Source organism: Geotrypetes seraphini, chromosome 2 (assembly GCF_902459505.1).
Source record: "Geotrypetes seraphini chromosome 2, aGeoSer1.1, whole genome shotgun sequence".
Classification (NCBI taxonomy): domain Eukaryota; kingdom Metazoa; phylum Chordata; class Amphibia; order Gymnophiona; family Dermophiidae; genus Geotrypetes; species Geotrypetes seraphini.
Window position 1 is genome coordinate 125,109,070 of NC_047085.1, and position 17,861 is coordinate 125,126,930.

Here is a 17,861-nt window from a genome sequence, read left to right on the forward strand (position 1 = left end):
AATGGTTACTGCAGATGAGGCCATTTGGCCTTTATCTGCCATCATGTTTCCTATCACTGATATCTAAAAAAATGTCTTGTCTCCCTGTTTTACCGTGTCATCTCTCTCCCCTCCTTCCCTTCCCTCCTTCCCCTTGGTAGTCTGACATCTCTCTTTCCTTCCTTTCCCCCTCCCCCTACCTTAATCTGGAATGTCTCTCTCTTTCCCTTCACTGGTCTGGAATTTTTCTCTCTTCTTCCTTCCTCCTCCAGTAGTCTGACATCTTTCTCCTTCCCTTCCTATGGTCTAGTATCTCTCTCCTTTCCTTCTTTTCCCTACCCTGATCTGGCATCTCTCTCTTCTCTTTTCCTTCCGTTCTCCTTCCTACCCTTATCTGGCATCAGTCCTTCCCTTCCCTCTCCTGGAAGTCTAGCATCCCTCTCTTTCCTTCCCATCACTGCAGTCCAGAATCTCTCTAGTAATCCCCCCCCATAACACCACCCCCCATGGGATTGCTCAACCTTCTTCCCAGCAGCCGCTTCAGACCGCCAGCAGCATGGGTGAAGTAAACATGCTGCCTTTGACAGCCCGGAAGCTTTCCCTCTGATAGCTGCTTCCCACCAAAATGAGAACAGGAAGCAGTAGCAGAAGGAAAGCTTCAAGGCTGCTGAAGGCAGCATGTTTACTTCACGCTATCGGAGGCCCGAAGAGTGAGAGCAGCTGTTGGAAAGGAGAAGCATGAAGCAACTACCAGATCCATGGGGGGGATGGAACTCCAGACAGATGCGCTGGTTGCCCAGTAGGTATATGCAGGCTGTCTTTGGCTTGTGGGCCTTGCATTGAAGACAACTGCCCTAGGCATTTCCGAAAATTAGACTCATCACTGTTCAAAAGCATTTACACAGCCGGTACTGATAGCTTAAGTGCTTTAAAACAAAATTGGCTGCAGCTGGATGTATAAATATTTATGCAATTGAAAAGAGAGTTGGATTTGTGTCTTCCACGAGCGGTGCCAATGACACGTATTATTTATGCATGTGAATAGTAATAATCTGCCAGTGAAACCTAAGAAAGGTGCTTATATGACCAAAATATCAGCAGAGATGTGCACATAGGTGTGGAAATGTCAGTATTCCAACTGTAAAAAAAAACCCCACTTATACCAAACCTTCAAGATAGAGGGGCATAATCAAAAGATATGTCTAAGTCCATTTTGAGCCTAAGTTGCTAGTCGCCCAAAGTCGGACATGTAAAAAGTCAATTTTTGAAAAAAAAAAATAAATATATATATATATATATATATTTTTTTTTTTTAAATCATCCAGCCGTCTGATTGTCCAAACCGCTAAGTCATCTATCTTTATACCTCATTTTCATCCAAAAATTCATCCAAGTCAAAAACGCCTGGGGTCAGCAAAGTGATGGACTGGACACCCAAACATTGCACCAGAGTAGTGGGGTACCTTACAGGGCACAGTTGTGAATTTCAAAAAAGGGTGCCACATACACTTCTCACCACAACAACCTTATAGGTCATGGTGAGCCCCCCAAAACACTCCCCAGAACCTACTAGACACACTTGACTACCACCCCAATAGCCCTTATGGCTCCAGGTGCCACTTATATGGCAGTACATAAGGGTTTTGGGGGGTGCACATGTTTCACCATGCATGCATTGGTTAGAGTGGCTTATGAGCCTGGGTCCTCCTCTCCATGGTTCACTAGCCCACCCCCCAGACCGCTTAAGCCACCTCTGTTCAGCTCTAATAATAGATGTAGATCTATCTTTTCATGATCATATTAGTGAAATAGTAAGATCATGTTTTTACAGATTACGGCTCTTACGTTCAATTTCTACTTTCTTGGACGATAAATCACTCAATATTTTAGTTCACTCTCTTATCATCTCTAAACTGGACTACTGTAATTCTCTCCTAATCAACATAACTCAAAAAGAAAATAGACGTCTCCAAATCGTCCAAAATACATCATGCAAATTAATTCATAAAGCAAAGAAATTCGATCATGTTACCCCCTTATTAATCAAATCACATTGGCTTCCCATAACTCATCGAATTACCTTTAAAACTTTATTTTTGGTTTACAAAACGCTGACCTTTAACGAACCCCAATTCATTACAAAAATGATTGTCCCATACAAATCCTCTCGTCCGTTAAGATCCTCCTCATTGCAATTACTTTCAATCCCTTCGCTAAGAATCATAGGTACAAGACGAAATGATATGTTTTCTGTGAAAGCCCCTACATTATGGAATTCCCTTCCAAACTATATTAAAAGCGAAACAGACCTTGTCACATTTAAGAAAATTTTAAAAACATATCTATTTCAAGATGCATACGACTCATAGAACATAACTTTTCAAGTTTTCACATTCTTATTAGATTTTCTTAACCCATTATTACCTAATGTGCTTTCCTTTTGATGTTAATTTCTATTGTAAAACAACATTGTAACTTTTTCCCTTTTTTCCCAACCCCTCGTGTCAGTCCAATATTGTCTGTCTTTTAATTGACTTTTGTTATCTAAATGTATTACCACAATCTGATGGTTTTTATATTGTACATCGCTTAGATATTATTATAAGCGATTTATCAAATAAAGATTAAACTTGAAACTTGAAACTCTACTAGGCTTTCCTATGCCAGGCTGCCAGGTGCTGATGTTCTGGAGGCAGATATGTGATGTTTTTATTATGAATTTTATAGAGGTTGGGTGGAGGGGTCAGTGATCACTGGGGGAATGTGTAGGGGTCTGTACTTTGTCCCTGCAGTGATTATCTGGTTACTTTGGATACCTTCTTGTGACTTAGACCTGGTTTTAGATGGCCTAAGTCACAACGTCCAAGTTCCATCTAGGCATTGTTGTTAAACTTTCAGTTATACATGCAGTATGACTAAGTCTAGGACGGCCCATGTCCTGCCCAAATCCCACCCTCACCACTCCTTCTGTAATGCTCCTTTTAGCTCTAGGCATACTGCAGCACTGTGAAGGACTAAGCTGTTTTTAGATACGTCTAAAACCCGGTTCGATTATCGGCACTTGGACGACTTGTCTCACTGATCGTCTAAGTGCTGATTTAGGCCAGTTTTTAGATGTATTTCCATTTCGATTATGAGCCCCATACTGAATAAGGGGAAAAGCCTCAGAAGCCGCGAGGTGCACATTTTTTCACCTGGGCTATGAGTGAGAGCTAGACAAAATCTTGGCTCCCCTCAAGCTTCAATCACCAGCCAAAAAACCCTTATAGCTATTGCAGCAAGTTGTACTGATATTTGACAAGAATAATCAAACAAACTGTCCTGGAAAATGAAAAGCAAACCATTCTTACCTTTATGTTGTTCTGCTGCTGTTGCTGATTTAGTCTGTTGTTGCTTCTTAGATTGCGTTGTTGAAGTGCCAAAGCTAAACGTTGAAGCTAAGCTCATGTATGTTGCCACTGTTATGAAATGCCAACGATGGCCAACGTTTCATGATAATGATATCATTTCATAAGGGCTCTGCAAAAAAAAACGCCATGCATTCAAAATTGTTCTCTTATTGTTTACAGCACGCTTAAATCAAAAATAATACCTGAAGTAGCAGGAGAAATAACCTTCTTGCATTCAGTTCTGTAATGAAAAAATTGCATTAGCATAGCATTGTTTTTTAAAAAAATTTAAGCGTGCTGTAAACAATAAGAGAACAATTTTGAATGTATGTTCTTTTTTGCAGAGCCCTGATGAAACGATATCATTATCGTGAAGCGCAGTTTGATAGAAGAAACCCTAAATGGTACCCAAAATCTAGGCACTGGGTTAGTATTCTGCAATGGTAAATTTCTGCACCTAATCCGTTAAAGATTACTAGCCTAAGTCTACAGTTAGATGCCATCACTTATGCTTGTTGGAATGGCAGATATAAATTGTTGCCAATTTCTTGGAATTTATAGGTATGTGATAGTTGTCACTGATGATATGAAAACCGAGATTGTGAATGAATCAAAATCAAGTGAATTAACACAGTACCGTACATTAGAAACTTGGCCTTGAGGCCTTGTAATAGATTAGCATTTTGTCTAAATTGCTGATTCTACATTCTAGCTATGCAACAGAAGTTCAGAAGGTTGATTTTGTGACTCTTAAGACAGTCAAATTTATGTACCATTCTTTATATATATCCATGGGGATAAGGTTCTCCAGAGGAGCAAGAAATTTGGGTGTTTTCCAGAGAGAATGTGTTCCTTGTAGATTAGAACATACAATGCTAATTGGGAGGTCATATGGATGCCAGGATGTAGATGTCAAGACTAGGCTTCTTACTGACATGATTGATATTTGAAAAGGTCAGAGATCAAAAGTGATTTAGAAAGAAAAAGTGAAATACTGCCACCTGCTGGGTTTAAAAACTTAACAGAATGGACTTTTAATGTTAACATTGACGTAAGGCATTTTTGGAAAGGAAGTCATGTGATCAACTGTGCCATTGTATTCTAAAGCATGATAATTATTACAAATGATGTCACATAGGGTATAAATCTGTTTGTCCTTGGTTTCTCCCTTTGAAGAACACTGAGAGCACTAGTAATAAAACCTATTTGTTTATTACATGGCTTTGCCTTGTCTGTTATTTGAATTCACAGAACGGAGTCTCTAGCCCAATCATGTGGGAGAGAGAATCCATTCTGGCAATTCTTTTGGCCTCGATGTTCAAGTCTTCCAGCCTGGCTTGAACAAAATAAATGCACCTAAATGCAACAGTTAGATGCCTGACAACATTCAGTAAAGCACATACTTAAATAGTGTTCTTCCCATGTGAACACCTCCTTTGCAGTTATGCGCTAGAACACCCCTGTTTTATCACCTAATTAATGCCTACCTTTCAACGCACTATATAGGATTGGGGAGTAAATGTACACATGTCTAGCTGGGGCATACAAGAACCCAGCATGTGAAATGTCTAATTTGGATGTTCACCAGTTTGTACTTGTATACTCAGTAGGACTATATAATGGATAGTACTGGTGATATTTATTTAAATTATATACTGCCCATCTTGTTGAATATTGGCCTTGGTGGTATACTGTATAATACACTCCCCAGCTATAAAAAAATAAAAAAGATTATGATAAAAATGGCAGAAAATAGTTCAAATATAGAAAAGTAACTCAGGACTCAGTAAAGAACTCGGTTATTAAACCTAAAACATTTAAAATGATTTTAAAATGCAAATAAAATAGCCTGAAACATTCCAAAATCAAAACTGTGTTTAAATGTTTACCTTGCCACTCTGCATTTTCTACCCTGCTATTCTCAACCTTATTGCTCTGACTCATTCTCTCCTGGCTTTTCTATTGTGGTCGCTTCACCTTTCTTTGATTTACGCTAGAGAATGACACGGTGACAGAATTCATCACCGTCCTGCGGATAACCATGGGAAACCATCCTGTGTCATTCTTTAGTGTCTAGCTCACCTCAGTCCTTCTACACCAGCATTCTTTAATACGAGGATTGAGGGTCAGTGGCTGTGCCCATTCATACCCTGATTCTTCTCTCTCTTCTTAAAGAATGACATGGGGATAGTATTCTGCGATTATCCGTAGGGAGGGGAACAATGATGAATTCTGTCACCATGTCATTCTCTAATTTACTTTGGCTTTTACAAAGCTGCGGTAGAGATTTCTACTGTGGTCTGGCAAGGTAAATGGCTCCAAGAAAACAGAGAAAGTGACCAGGTGGTACTCAATATCTTTATTCAATAAGTCTTCATAGAATAAAGATATTGAGTACCACCTGGTCGTCTTCTCTGTTTTCTTTGAGTATCTGCCTTGATAAGGTAGCATCTCCTGTTGCTTTGTAAGGTAAATGCTCCAACACTCATAGAATTCCTATGAGCATTGGATTATTCACCTCACTGGCCTGCGGTAGAAACCTCTACTGTAGCTTTGTAAAAGAGGGCCTTAGTAGAGAATGACATGGGGACAAATTTTTCCCCATCCCTGCGGGAACTCATTTTCCCGTCTCATCCCGGCAAGTTACCGTATTTTCACGCAGATAACGCGCACCTGTGTAAAACGCGCACACGGGTATAGCGCGCAGAAACCACGATTTTATGTACAAAAACTTTTGTATACCGCGCTCACGGGTATACCGCGCATGCAGCCCGACTGTCCTTTCGCCCTCCCCGACTCTCCTCTGGCCACCCCGACTCTCCTTTCGCCCTCACCGACTCTCCGTGCGCTGTCCCGACTATCCGTTCACCCTCCCTGACTTTCCGTGCACTGCCCCGCCTCTCCGTGCGCTGTCCCGACTCTCCGTTCACCCTCCCTTACTTTCCGTGCACTGCCCCGACTCTCCGTGCGCTGTCCCGACTCTCCGTTCACCACAAGGAGATACTGACAAACCACTGAAAGAGATCCCAGGAACAACACCCAAAGACCCACTCAGTATGTGAACCAGTTGAGTGGAGTGGACTAGGGTAACTGGGGGGTGGAAATGGACCCGGAGTTTTCTCAGCAGAATTTCCCAGACCACCTCTTCCTCTCAACACATTGACACGCTAGTGGGTTTATTTTATAGCTTTTTCACTCCCTTCGGTCTGCCTGTCCCCCTTGAAGTCCTGTCCCCCCTTGAAGGTCTGCCTGTCCCCCTTGAAGGTCTGTCCCCATCCTGAAAGCCTGATGCCCCCCCCCCGACGTCCGATACATCCCCCCCCCGGCAGGACCACTCGCACCCCCACCCCGAAGGACCGCCGACTCCCCGACAATATCAGGCCAGAAGGGAGCCCAAACCCTCCTGGCCACGGCGACCCCCTACCCCCACCCCGCACTACATTACGGGCAGGAGGGATCCCAGGCCCTCCTGCCCTCGACGCAAACCCCCCTCCCTCCAACGACGGCCCCCCCCCCAAGAACCTCCGACCGCCCCCCCAGCCGACCCGCGACCCCCCTGGCCGACCCCCACGACACCCCCACCCCCCTTCCCCGTACCTTTGGTAGTTGGCCGGACAGACGGGAGCCAAACCCGCCTGTCCGGCAGGCAGCCAACGACGGAATGAGGCCGGATTGGCCCATCCGTCCCAAAGCTCCGCCTACTGGTGGGGCCTAAGGCGCGTGGGCCAATCAGAATAGGCCCTGGAGCCTTAGGTCCCACCTGGGGGCGCGGCCTGAGGCACATGGGCCCAACCCGACCGTGTGCCTCAGGCCGCGCCCCCAGGTGGGACCTAAGGCTCCAGGGCCTATTCTGATTGGCCCACGCGCCTTAGGCCCCACCAGTAGGCGGAGGGGGGTGGGGGTGGGGGTGGGGGTGTCGTGGGGGTCGGCCAGGGGGGTCGCGGGTCGGCTGGGGGGGCGGTCGGAGGTTCTTGGGGGGGGGCGGTCGTTGGAGGGAGGGGGGTTTGCGTCGAGGGCAGGAGGGCCTGGGATCCCTCCTGCCCGTAATGTAGTGCGGGGTGGGGGTAGGGGGTCGCCGTGGCCAGGAGGGTTTGGGCTCCCTCCTGGCCCGATATTGTCGGGGAGTTGGGGAGTCGGCCGGGCAAGAGGGCTTGGGCTCCCTCTTGCTCCGATCGTGGATGCGGGTGCGGGTGGGAGCGCATGCGAGCGGTCGTTCGGGGTGGGGGTGCGAGCGGTCCTGCTGGGGGGGGGGGGTGAATCGGGCGTCGGGCGGGGTGGGAACTATGTAAAAAAAATTTGTATAACGCGCGAGGGGTATGCGCGGTAGGTAAAAACGCGTATAACGCGCGCGTTATATGCGTGAAAATACGGTATTTTCCTGTCTTTTCCCCATTTCTGCAAGCTCTGTCCTCATCTGCACGAGCCTCAACCACTTTAAAATCATAAGTGTTTGAGGCTTGTGCGGTTAAGGCAGCGCTTACAGGAATGGGACAGGGAAATTGAGTTCCTGTGGGGACAGGGACAAATTTGTCCCCATGTCATTCTTTAGGCCTTAGTTTTTAACTGTGTCCCAGACATTTCCTTTCTTTAAGACTTTAGGAGAAGCGTTAAAAATAGCAAAATAAGCCCACCTTCTCTCAGGAGGATAGAGGGGTTGCAGAAAAACCGTTAAAGGGGCTGTGAGGGGTGCAACAGCAACAAAGAGAAACTTAAAATTAGAAATATAATACTATGGTCTCTGAGTCTTTGCCTGTCTAGTGGCAGCAGTATTCAAAGAAGAAAGAAAAATTCTTCAATTAAGAGCTGCATTTTAAAAAAATTCCTACTCCCTAACTCTTGAGAGAGTTTGGAATAGGGAGAAACAGCTGAGAAATTTTTCCAGCTCCAAATCTTGTCAGAGATGTAGATGCAGAATCAGTTCAGTGACGTTAAGCAAAACCCCATAATCGTAACACACACAAGTAAACAAAGCCATGATGAAAAGCAACATCTGGTGTAGCTGTTTATTTTTACACACAGAGATATGAAGTGCTGGAAATGTTTGCTTTTTTGGCTGTCAGGATCTGACAGCCTTAGTATGGTAGAGCAATGCATGCATTTTTTTTCAAGGTCATGATACCTGTGAACTAATGACCTTCTTCCTGACAGTACATATTCTAAATCTTTAATTAGAAAGTTCTGGAAGAATCTTTGCGCTAGGCTAGTGGAAATCACATGATACAGTGTAGATCATGGTTCTTACATAATTAAAGAAGATCTTTTTTTAAAAAATCTTTTTATTGTCAATTTGATACCATACAAAAGATACATATCATGGCAAACTATAATTGGATTCCAATCAGGTTTACACCCTCTTGCTATTACAATAGCAATATATTGTCACATCTATCACTCTATCCCTTAAGATTCCAATCCCACCCTCTTCTAATCATAAAACTCCTTTTATTCTTGCTCACACTCCTCCCAGCACTATCCCCTGGGGGGCTCTACAATCAAATTATCTTGCACCTGTGAGTAAGATTTCATATATAGATATATATAATTCTACAACAGCCATATGCATCAGGGAGTTCTAAAGAGGCTCACCAAAATTATATACAGGATGAGAAAGAACATATATTCATTTCAAAAAAATACCCTTCTCAAATGTCATTTCAATTTTCTTAGTCCAAGTTATCCAGAGGTGTAAATCCACTATGAATAGCTCATAAACTTAATACCTTTTTGGTTACTATCTAAGGGGCTGAGCCTCAGATCCCTATGTGTTGTATATGTTTCACAAGCACACTAGAAAGGGAATTAACCTCACTGGCTCATGCTCCCCTCCTGCCCTGTTGTTAATCAAAAACGCTTTTAGTTCTTAAACTTATGGTTTTTAAACAAGGACTTAACTAGCTCTAAAGAGGCTCCCATGTTAGAGTAACTTTTTATGTGAGTCTAAATTACCTACACCCAGTTTCTCCATGGTAAGCAAAGAAATCTCTCTCTGGGCCAAAGGTGTGCCAGCAGTGGCATGCATTTCACAAAGTACTACCTCAGTCTCACTACTCCTCTTTCAAAGTCCATCAGTATGTTTGATCCCCTTCCTCTCCGAATATCGGTTATTTATCAACCCACTGACAAACCCATATCTTCTTTTCTCACGGATCTTGACACCTGGCTCTCTGTCTTTCTTAAACCTTTGTCTTCTTCCCTCATCCTTGGTTATTTTAACATTCATGCTGAGGCCACCTCTGATTTTCTACATCTCATATTTTCTTCCCTAATATCTTCACTCACTCCTCAGCTGTGCTCCAGTACCCTACACACCAGAATAGCCACTGCCTTGATTTTGTCCTCTTCTCTGACTGCTCAATTGCCAAATTTTCTACTTCAGTTTTTCCCTTCTCTGACCATCATCTCATATCCTTTATAATAATAATAATAATTTATTTCTTATATACCGCTATACCGTGAAGTTCGAAGCGGTTTACAATAAAAATACATTTGACAGTACATGGGGTGGAAACGGTTTACAATAAAGATACGTTTAGTCAGTACATGGGATGCAAGTGGTTTACATTAAAGATTCATTTTGTCAGTACATGGGATACAAGTGGGTTACAGTAAAGATATATTTTGTCAGTACATGGGATGCAAGTGGGTTACAATACAAGTGGTTTACTATCAAGATGCATTTTGTCAGTGTAAGGGATACAGGTGGATTACCATAAAGATACATTTAGTCAGTACATGGGTTACAATAAAGATACGTTTTGTCAGTACATGGGGTGCAGGTGGGTTACAATAAAGATACATTATGTCAGTACATGAGATTCAAGGTGGAAAGTATAATTAGTTTCGGGCCTTGGAATTAGGGGGCGAGGTCCCCCCCCATTCCTGCTGATCTCTTTCCAGTCCGCCCTTTCACTTGCGAAACAAAACTACTACACCAGCTTGACTGATTCTCTTGGATCCAACCCTTGCCGCCTCCTTGCCAGGCTCAACTCTCTGATAGGTTGAAGAATCTGCCCCTCTCCACCTTCTCTATGCCCTTTATGATCTTGTAAGTCTCTATCATGTCTCCTCCCTGTCTGCGTATGAAAGGTTTTCCATACCTTTTATCATTTTCGTCGCTCTTCTCTGAACCTTGGCGTCAGATTACGTTTAATGTGAGCAAGTGCAATGTGAAGCATGTAGGAGGAACCCAAGCTATATTATCTATGTGATGCTGGTTTCTGTGTTAGGACTGGAAAAGGATCTAGGTGTCATTGTTGAGGATTCATTGACACCCTCAGCTCAATATGTGGCGGCTGCTAAGAATGCAAATAGAGTGTTATGAATTATCAAGAAAGTAATGGACAACAAAGTTGAAAATGTTATAATGTCCTTGTATCACTCTGTGGTACAGCCACGCCTCGAATACTGAGTGCAGTTCTGGTCATATCTCAGAAAAGATATAACGGAATTAGAAAAGGTACAAAGAAGTGTGACAAAAATGATAAAAGGAATGGGACAACTTCCCTATGAGGAAAGGCTAAAGCAGCTAGGGCTCTTCAGCTGGAGAAGAGACGTCTCGGGGTGATATGATAGAGGTCTATAAAATAATGAGTAGAGTGTAAAGGGTAAATGTGAATCTGCTTGCTCACTCTTTCCAAAAATACTAGAACTAGGGTACATACGATAAAGTTACTAAGTAGTAGATTTAAAACAAACCGGAGAATATATTTCTTCAAACAACGTGTAATTAAACTCTGGAATTCGTTGCTGGAGAATATGGTGAAATCAGTTAGCTTAGTGGGATTTAAAAAAGGTTTGGATAATTTCCTAAAAGGGAAGTCCATAGGCTATTATTGAGATGACTTGGTGAAATGTAGTGCTTATTCTTAAGATAAGCAGCATAAAATCTGTTTTATTACTTGGAATCTCACTAGGTACTTGGGACTTGGGTTGGCCACTGTTGGAAATCAGATACTGGGCTTGATGGACCTTCGGTCTTTCCCAGTATGGCAATTCTTATGTTTTTATGTTCTTAATGTAAAAATTTGTTGGCATTAATATCTTTAAGAATTTAAAAATAACAGGCTAAATCATATGACCCATTATAACACTTAGCTGCTGGCTTTTCAATCATGTATCTAAATTATACAGTGTAACCCTATTTGCTCCATAGGGTTAAGAACTGACATTGCATTTCCCATAACAATCCTGAACTCCCATATTTGCAAATCCCTACCCTATAGCTCTGCTAATTTATCATAATCAAAGGTACAAATTTACTTTGTAAATATTTATCATGAAAAACGATAAGCAGCTTACATTGAGCTTCTAGACATAACACTGAACTCACTTAAATATATTCTGTTAATTTTAAGGAATCCAGTCCTGCCACATAATGTCTTAATTACAATATAAGCAAAAATCTATTTTCTATCAAGATGGAGTTGCTTTGTTGCCACATTGAAAGTCTTGAAATCTGCTTGAAATCTGAATGCAAGACTTGGAAAAGAAACTGTATCTCTTTATCTGCCCTGACTTGAAAAAGTTTAGTTTTAGTTTGTATACAAGACAAAAATCTAGATTATCTCAATTTGATTATAAAGGAGTAAACAAAGGAGGAGCATTTTAATTCTTTACACAAAAGCTTCCATGTTATTTGAAAGAGCGTGATAAAGAAATGTTTTACTGTCCTTTGGAAACTGCGCACGATTAAAAAATATTTTGACCTAGTGTCATTTAGGCTACTGATACATTCTTCAGTCCTGTCTGTCCTGGATTATTGTAATATAATTTATTTGGAATCTCATTAAAAAAATTCTTAACAGATTAAGAATAATCCAAAACTCAGCGGTTCGTTTGATCTTCGGTCTGAAAAAATATGACCATGTTAGCTCTTATTATAGACAGCTTCACTGGTTGCCGTTTGATGCAAGAGTTTTATTTAAATTTGGCTGCATCTGTTTTAAAGTATTATTTGGTTTAGCTCTAGCTTATCTTGTTTCTCATTTTGAATTTCATAGAACAAACGTGAGTACACGCAAATCTTACTGGTTTGCATTTCCATCACACAAGATTTTTTGATCAAACTTTAGCATTTCAGGCTAGTAAAATGAATACCTGGCAGAGTATCCTAATTCCTCAAGCCCAATCTTATCATGCTTTTAGAAAAGCATTGAAAACCTATTTGTTTGATAAATTTATATCTTAATTGTTTTAATATTGTATTCATGATATGTATATGTGGTATATTTATATGATTCACTGATTGTCCAGCTTTTCTTGATGTAAACCACCTAGAACTCGTTGATATGGCGGCATACAAAAATAAAGTTTTTAATTATTATTATCCCCCTCTGTAAATTTAGCACCTAAATATAAGTGCCATTTGCATGTTAAAAATACAGAATACTAGAAATTAATGCATGATTTGCACATGAAATTAACATTCATGCATGTCAGTGCTCTGTTGAAACTAAGACCCAAATTCTCTAATCGGTGCTGCTGTTGGCGCAGCCTTAAGAGCCTCCGCCGATCGAGTGTCAATCTCACACCACTTAGAGAATCGCACTTCCGGTGAAGGTGGGCACCGGAAATCTAGGCCAGTGTTTTCCAGGTATACATTTCTGGCACCTACCTTGGATGTGAATCGCCCCTCTCTAGGCACTTTATGGTGCCTAACGCCACTTCCTGTGTTAACCACGCCTACAATGGCATTAAAGTGCCTACAGAAGTGTGATTCCAGTGTCAATGTTTTTAGGCACTGGTAGGTACCTTGAAGATAAGTTTAAAATGTCATTTTTCACTGAGCTTGAGCACCTTAAAAAATTGCACCATTTAGAGAATCCAGTCCTTAATGCTATTCTGCAATTTGTGCCCACTGTGTGCATGACTTGTGTTTGCAAGGGCACGCATATTTGGGCAGTGCATGGGCAGGATCCACACTTATACTTATTAATTTATAGACTACAATAAGGTAAGCACTAAAATGCAATACTTATGTATCTGTGTTTACACCAGCTATAGACCAGGCATAGGTGTTGGTGCATAAATGCCTTTTAAATTTATGACTAGCGTTTCAAAATATACAATTCTGAGAGGGTATATAACCAGCAATCCTAGGAGGCTGGTCTACCTCTGGCCACCTCTTAATTACTCCCTCTAATGGTATAAATCTTCAGACCTTCAGAAATGCCACCAGATACACAAATATGTTTCATAGTACCTGGCTTTACACATTTAATCTTCACCGGGTCACTTATAACGGTTTTTATTTGAATGTAGTGAACCTTTTAAGCATTCATGGTATTTTAATATAAAGTTAATACTTAGCTTGGGTGGTCAATTCAAAGGGATAAATCGCCAACATGTTTCACCCTGGGAGGGGGGGGGGGTGTTCATCAGGGCTACAATCCCTTTGTTAAGACTGATTTCCCATGACACAATCACCAGGGTTAACCATTATAAGTGACCCGATGAAGATTAAATGCGTAAAGCCAGGTACTATGAAACATATTTGAGTATCTGGTGGCATTTCTGAGGGTCTGAAGATTTATACCATTAGAGGGGGTAATTAAAAGGATTGGTGCATAAACGCTCTATTAAAGGGTAAAGAATAATGGGATTCGATATACCGCCTTTCTTTGGTATAATTAAAGCGGTTTGCATGTATTATATGCAGGTACTTTCTCTATCCTTATTGGGGCAGTAAAGAGCTAAGTAATTTGCTCAGAGTCTATAATGGCCCCAGACACTTATTATAGAATAGTGCTTAACACCCAGCATTTCACATGTGTTTTGGTGCCTATTTTTTGGTGCACTGAACTGAATTGCTCTCTATAAGGGCTTTAATTTTTGTTAAGAATGCCTTTAGCTGCAATATGCAAATCATAACCATAACGCATCTAGATGCCTATATTAGTTTCCAGTTCTAAGACTGAAAATTTTAATCATCCAACAGACCTAGATTATACTGTATATGGATGTTAAAACTTTACTTGAACATTTATTTCTGAAACGGTGAATCCCCAAGGCTTGCTAATCTGTATCTGGAGTAGTTAACATCATCAGATCACATGTGACATTTTAGCATAGGATCTGATTTTATTCTGTTTGGAAACACTTAAACATTTTTTATTATTCTATACATATCCTGAAAACCAGCAAACCCATATTTTAGTACTGTATCATGAAAGTAGGGTTTCATGTCCAAAATGTTAATTACAAAAGAAAACAATATATATTTCAAGATCTTCAATGAAAAAACTGTTCAGTGTATGTTATGATTCAGTGCTTGTAGAATTCTCCCTGCATGTGTTTTTTTTGTTTTTTTTTTAGGTATTGATGAAAGGTCTGACATTTTGAGGCTCCGAAGGCGTTTCTTAAAAGATCAAGAACAGATTAGCAAAATATTTATCAGAAAAGGAGTTGCTGAACAGAAACGAGAAAAGGTTTGTCTGTTTCCAGTAACGGTGATGAATGTAGTATTGGTAAGAGATAATTTGAATATTTTAAGTCAGAAAACACAGAGGATTGTGCTATAGATCGCCAAAAGCCTAAAGAACAGCATCATGACATTCTGTATAAAACTATTGTTTAGCCTGTTGCAGCTACATTTCTTCTGAACAGGCTATATCACAGGTATGTTTTGATGAATAACTGAAAAAAATACACTCATAAAAATCAATAACTTCAATAATAGGAATAGATAATAAAAAAGAACGCAAAAACATGCATAAACAATGACCTATTTAATAAGAGGTATTAACAACTATTATAACAAATGCAATAGTAGGAATCTTTCTTGTATACATTATAGATCTCTAAACATAATTCTAAATCTATCTTTTCATTAAGAGCTAATAAACAGCCAAAATCTTACATATTGTGAATCACTACATTGAATTTGATGCTATAGATTTTCGGAGTAAGTGTCCACTAAAACACCTTATAAATACAGGCAGCATTGTATTATATGCCAGAGACACAAGCTATACCACCAAGAAGTGGTGGTGGTCACAATAAACATCTGTAGTTTAATCATGAACTAGACACTACCTCTAGGTAATACAAGATCTTATCCAAATAACCATTAGCCGAGCTTGATGAAAAATTAATTACGTTATTTGCCACTAAGGCCAGTACTGGGCAGAATTACATGGTCTGTGTCCCATATATGGCCATTCGGTTAAGGATGGGCTAGGGAGGGCTTTAATGGCTGGGATGATTTAGATGGGCTGGCATGAGCTTTGACAGAGTTCAGTAAGATGGAAAGTAAGCACAATACTGGGCAGAGCTCTGGGTTTCTGGCCCAGAAACATCTAGGAAAAAGGACAATTTACCATATTTTTTGCTCTATAAGACGCACCTGACCATAAGATGCACCCTAGATTTAGAAGAGGAAACAAGAAAAAAAACATTCTGAACCAAATTGTATACAGTACTAATATATATCTGGCACCTTTAAATTCCGTCCCAGCCCCCCGGCACCTTTAAATTCCATCTCAGTCCTCCCCCCTCTCCATCAATCATCACTTTTAACATAACATAAAACTTTATATGTTAAAAGAATGAAAGATAAAATAAAAAATAACAGGTAGAAAAGCAAAATACTTGAGAGGGTGGTATAATAAAGAGTGACAGTCATTCGAAATTAGAAGACGGGAGAGCAGGCCAGCAACAGAAGATCTCCCAAGGTTGGGTCCCATAGACTCCAGGCTCCTGATGAGAGAGAGTAGAGTGAAAACTTCCATTGCCGGCAAAGGAACAGCTCCAGGGTGAAACAGCCAACCACTCCCAATGGAGCTGATTCGCTGGGGGCTCTGGTTTCACTTTGCCTCGGTTTCGGTTCTTTTGTGTCGTGAGACCAGTGGTGAGGAAACAGCACCACCATTGGGCAGAGGCCAAAGAACCAAAGCAGGCCACCACACAGCAGGAGAGCAGAGCCGAAAGGACTCTCCTCACGCTATACAGCTCCACCCCCGCACACGTGGCTATCCCTGCTGCCGATGCTACTACCTCCTCCACCACTTCTTGCTACATGTAAAGGGACGGGATGGAGCGCACCAAACGTTCTCTCCGCATTACAGACATTCAGTGCTGATAGGATTGACAGCTGGAACGGGAAAGATGGCGTTTTCCGCCTAGTAGCTTTCGGCCATTGCTGGAGCCATTTAGGAATGAAGGTCGACCCCATCCTCCTTCCTAACATACACACACATGCTAGGACCCGGGAATAAGGAGACGAACCAGAGGCTTAGCAATGATCTCGTTTCCCCCTATCTGAAAACACCAGCCCTAGCTGTCAGGTGTTTTGCCTGGGCACCTAGCACTTGTCCTTCTCCTCCTTCCTGGTCTGGAGGTGAGAGGCAGGCCCCCACTGAACAAGGCACCTGGAGTGGAGAGGGCGGAGCTCGAGCTTGGTGTCCATGAGCACTGCGTCTTTACCTCCTTCCTATCACTATCTTCTCATCTCCTCTGTTGAGCTGAGTCTCCTCCATTGATGTAAAACCCCCACAATGCAGGAGTGAAGGTAAGCATCAGAGGATTGATGACAGAAATCACCCGGCAGAAAGGAAAGTAGAAAATAGGGGGGGGGGGGGGGGGGGGGGGTTGCATTCGCTTCATAAGACGCACCCTTATTTCCACCCACTTTTTTGGGGGAAAAAAGTGCATCTTATGGAGTGAAAAATACAGTAAATTAAATCAGTAATTTAAAAAGAGGGTACAGTTGAGCAGACTGGATGGACCATTCGGATCTTTATTTGCCGTCATTTACTATGTTACTATGTTATGTTACTATGTGTATATATCTACTGGATGCACATTACCAATTCAGGAAAATGTTAGACATACCTGTTCTCTCTTTAATCTTATCAACTGTTGACCATATTTAATGGTTTAAGAATCTTATTGTAAACCACATTGAATCCTTGTTGAAATCTGTGGGATATAAAAAGCTGTATGGTACGTTAGTTGTAACTAAAGCATCATATTTAATTATATTCATAGTACTACTGTTTCATACTATTTCTTAGTACTACTGTTCATTTTACCTGAATAATATCTAGAATCGCAGTATTTGTAGAATCTATTCAATATCATACAATAAGTAATCCAAATTAGTGTGGTGTTCAATACAGTACAAATTGAACAGCACCTAACCATTAAAGGCTGATTCTTTTTAGAGCCACATCTCTACCAAGAACTCTCCGCTCTAATACCCTGTTTCCCTGAAAATAAGACCTATCCTGAGAATAAGCCCCAGCATGATTTTTAAAGATGCTCCTAATATAAGCCTACCCCAAAAATAAGCCCTAGTTAAAATTGAGCCCCGAAGCCCCACAACTCTCTGACTCCATCCTTGACACTAGTGCTGCCTGATTTGCTGAAAAAATCAGACTCGTCGATTCAGCAACCCCCACCCTTGCTGCTTTAGGAGTCCTTGGAGCGGAGATATGTCAGTCTCACAGTGGGAGGGTCGATAGGGTTCTGCTCAGGGGGATGGGAGGGAGGGAT

At 41.4% G+C, this 17,861-nt stretch overlaps 1 protein-coding gene across 3 annotated transcripts in view; it reads left to right on the forward strand.

Moving 5' to 3' along the window:
- The window catches only part of PRKDC (protein kinase, DNA-activated, catalytic subunit), a 524,414-nt gene that overhangs the window by 374,440 nt on the left and 132,113 nt on the right, over window positions 1-17,861 (forward strand). For all 3 annotated transcript variants that reach the window (XM_033933710.1, XM_033933711.1, XM_033933712.1), the window contains one exon: window positions 14,682-14,794. In XM_033933710.1, the coding sequence (XP_033789601.1) occupies window positions 14,682-14,794 (113 nt within the window). The remainder of the gene's footprint in view (window positions 1-14,681; window positions 14,795-17,861) is intronic.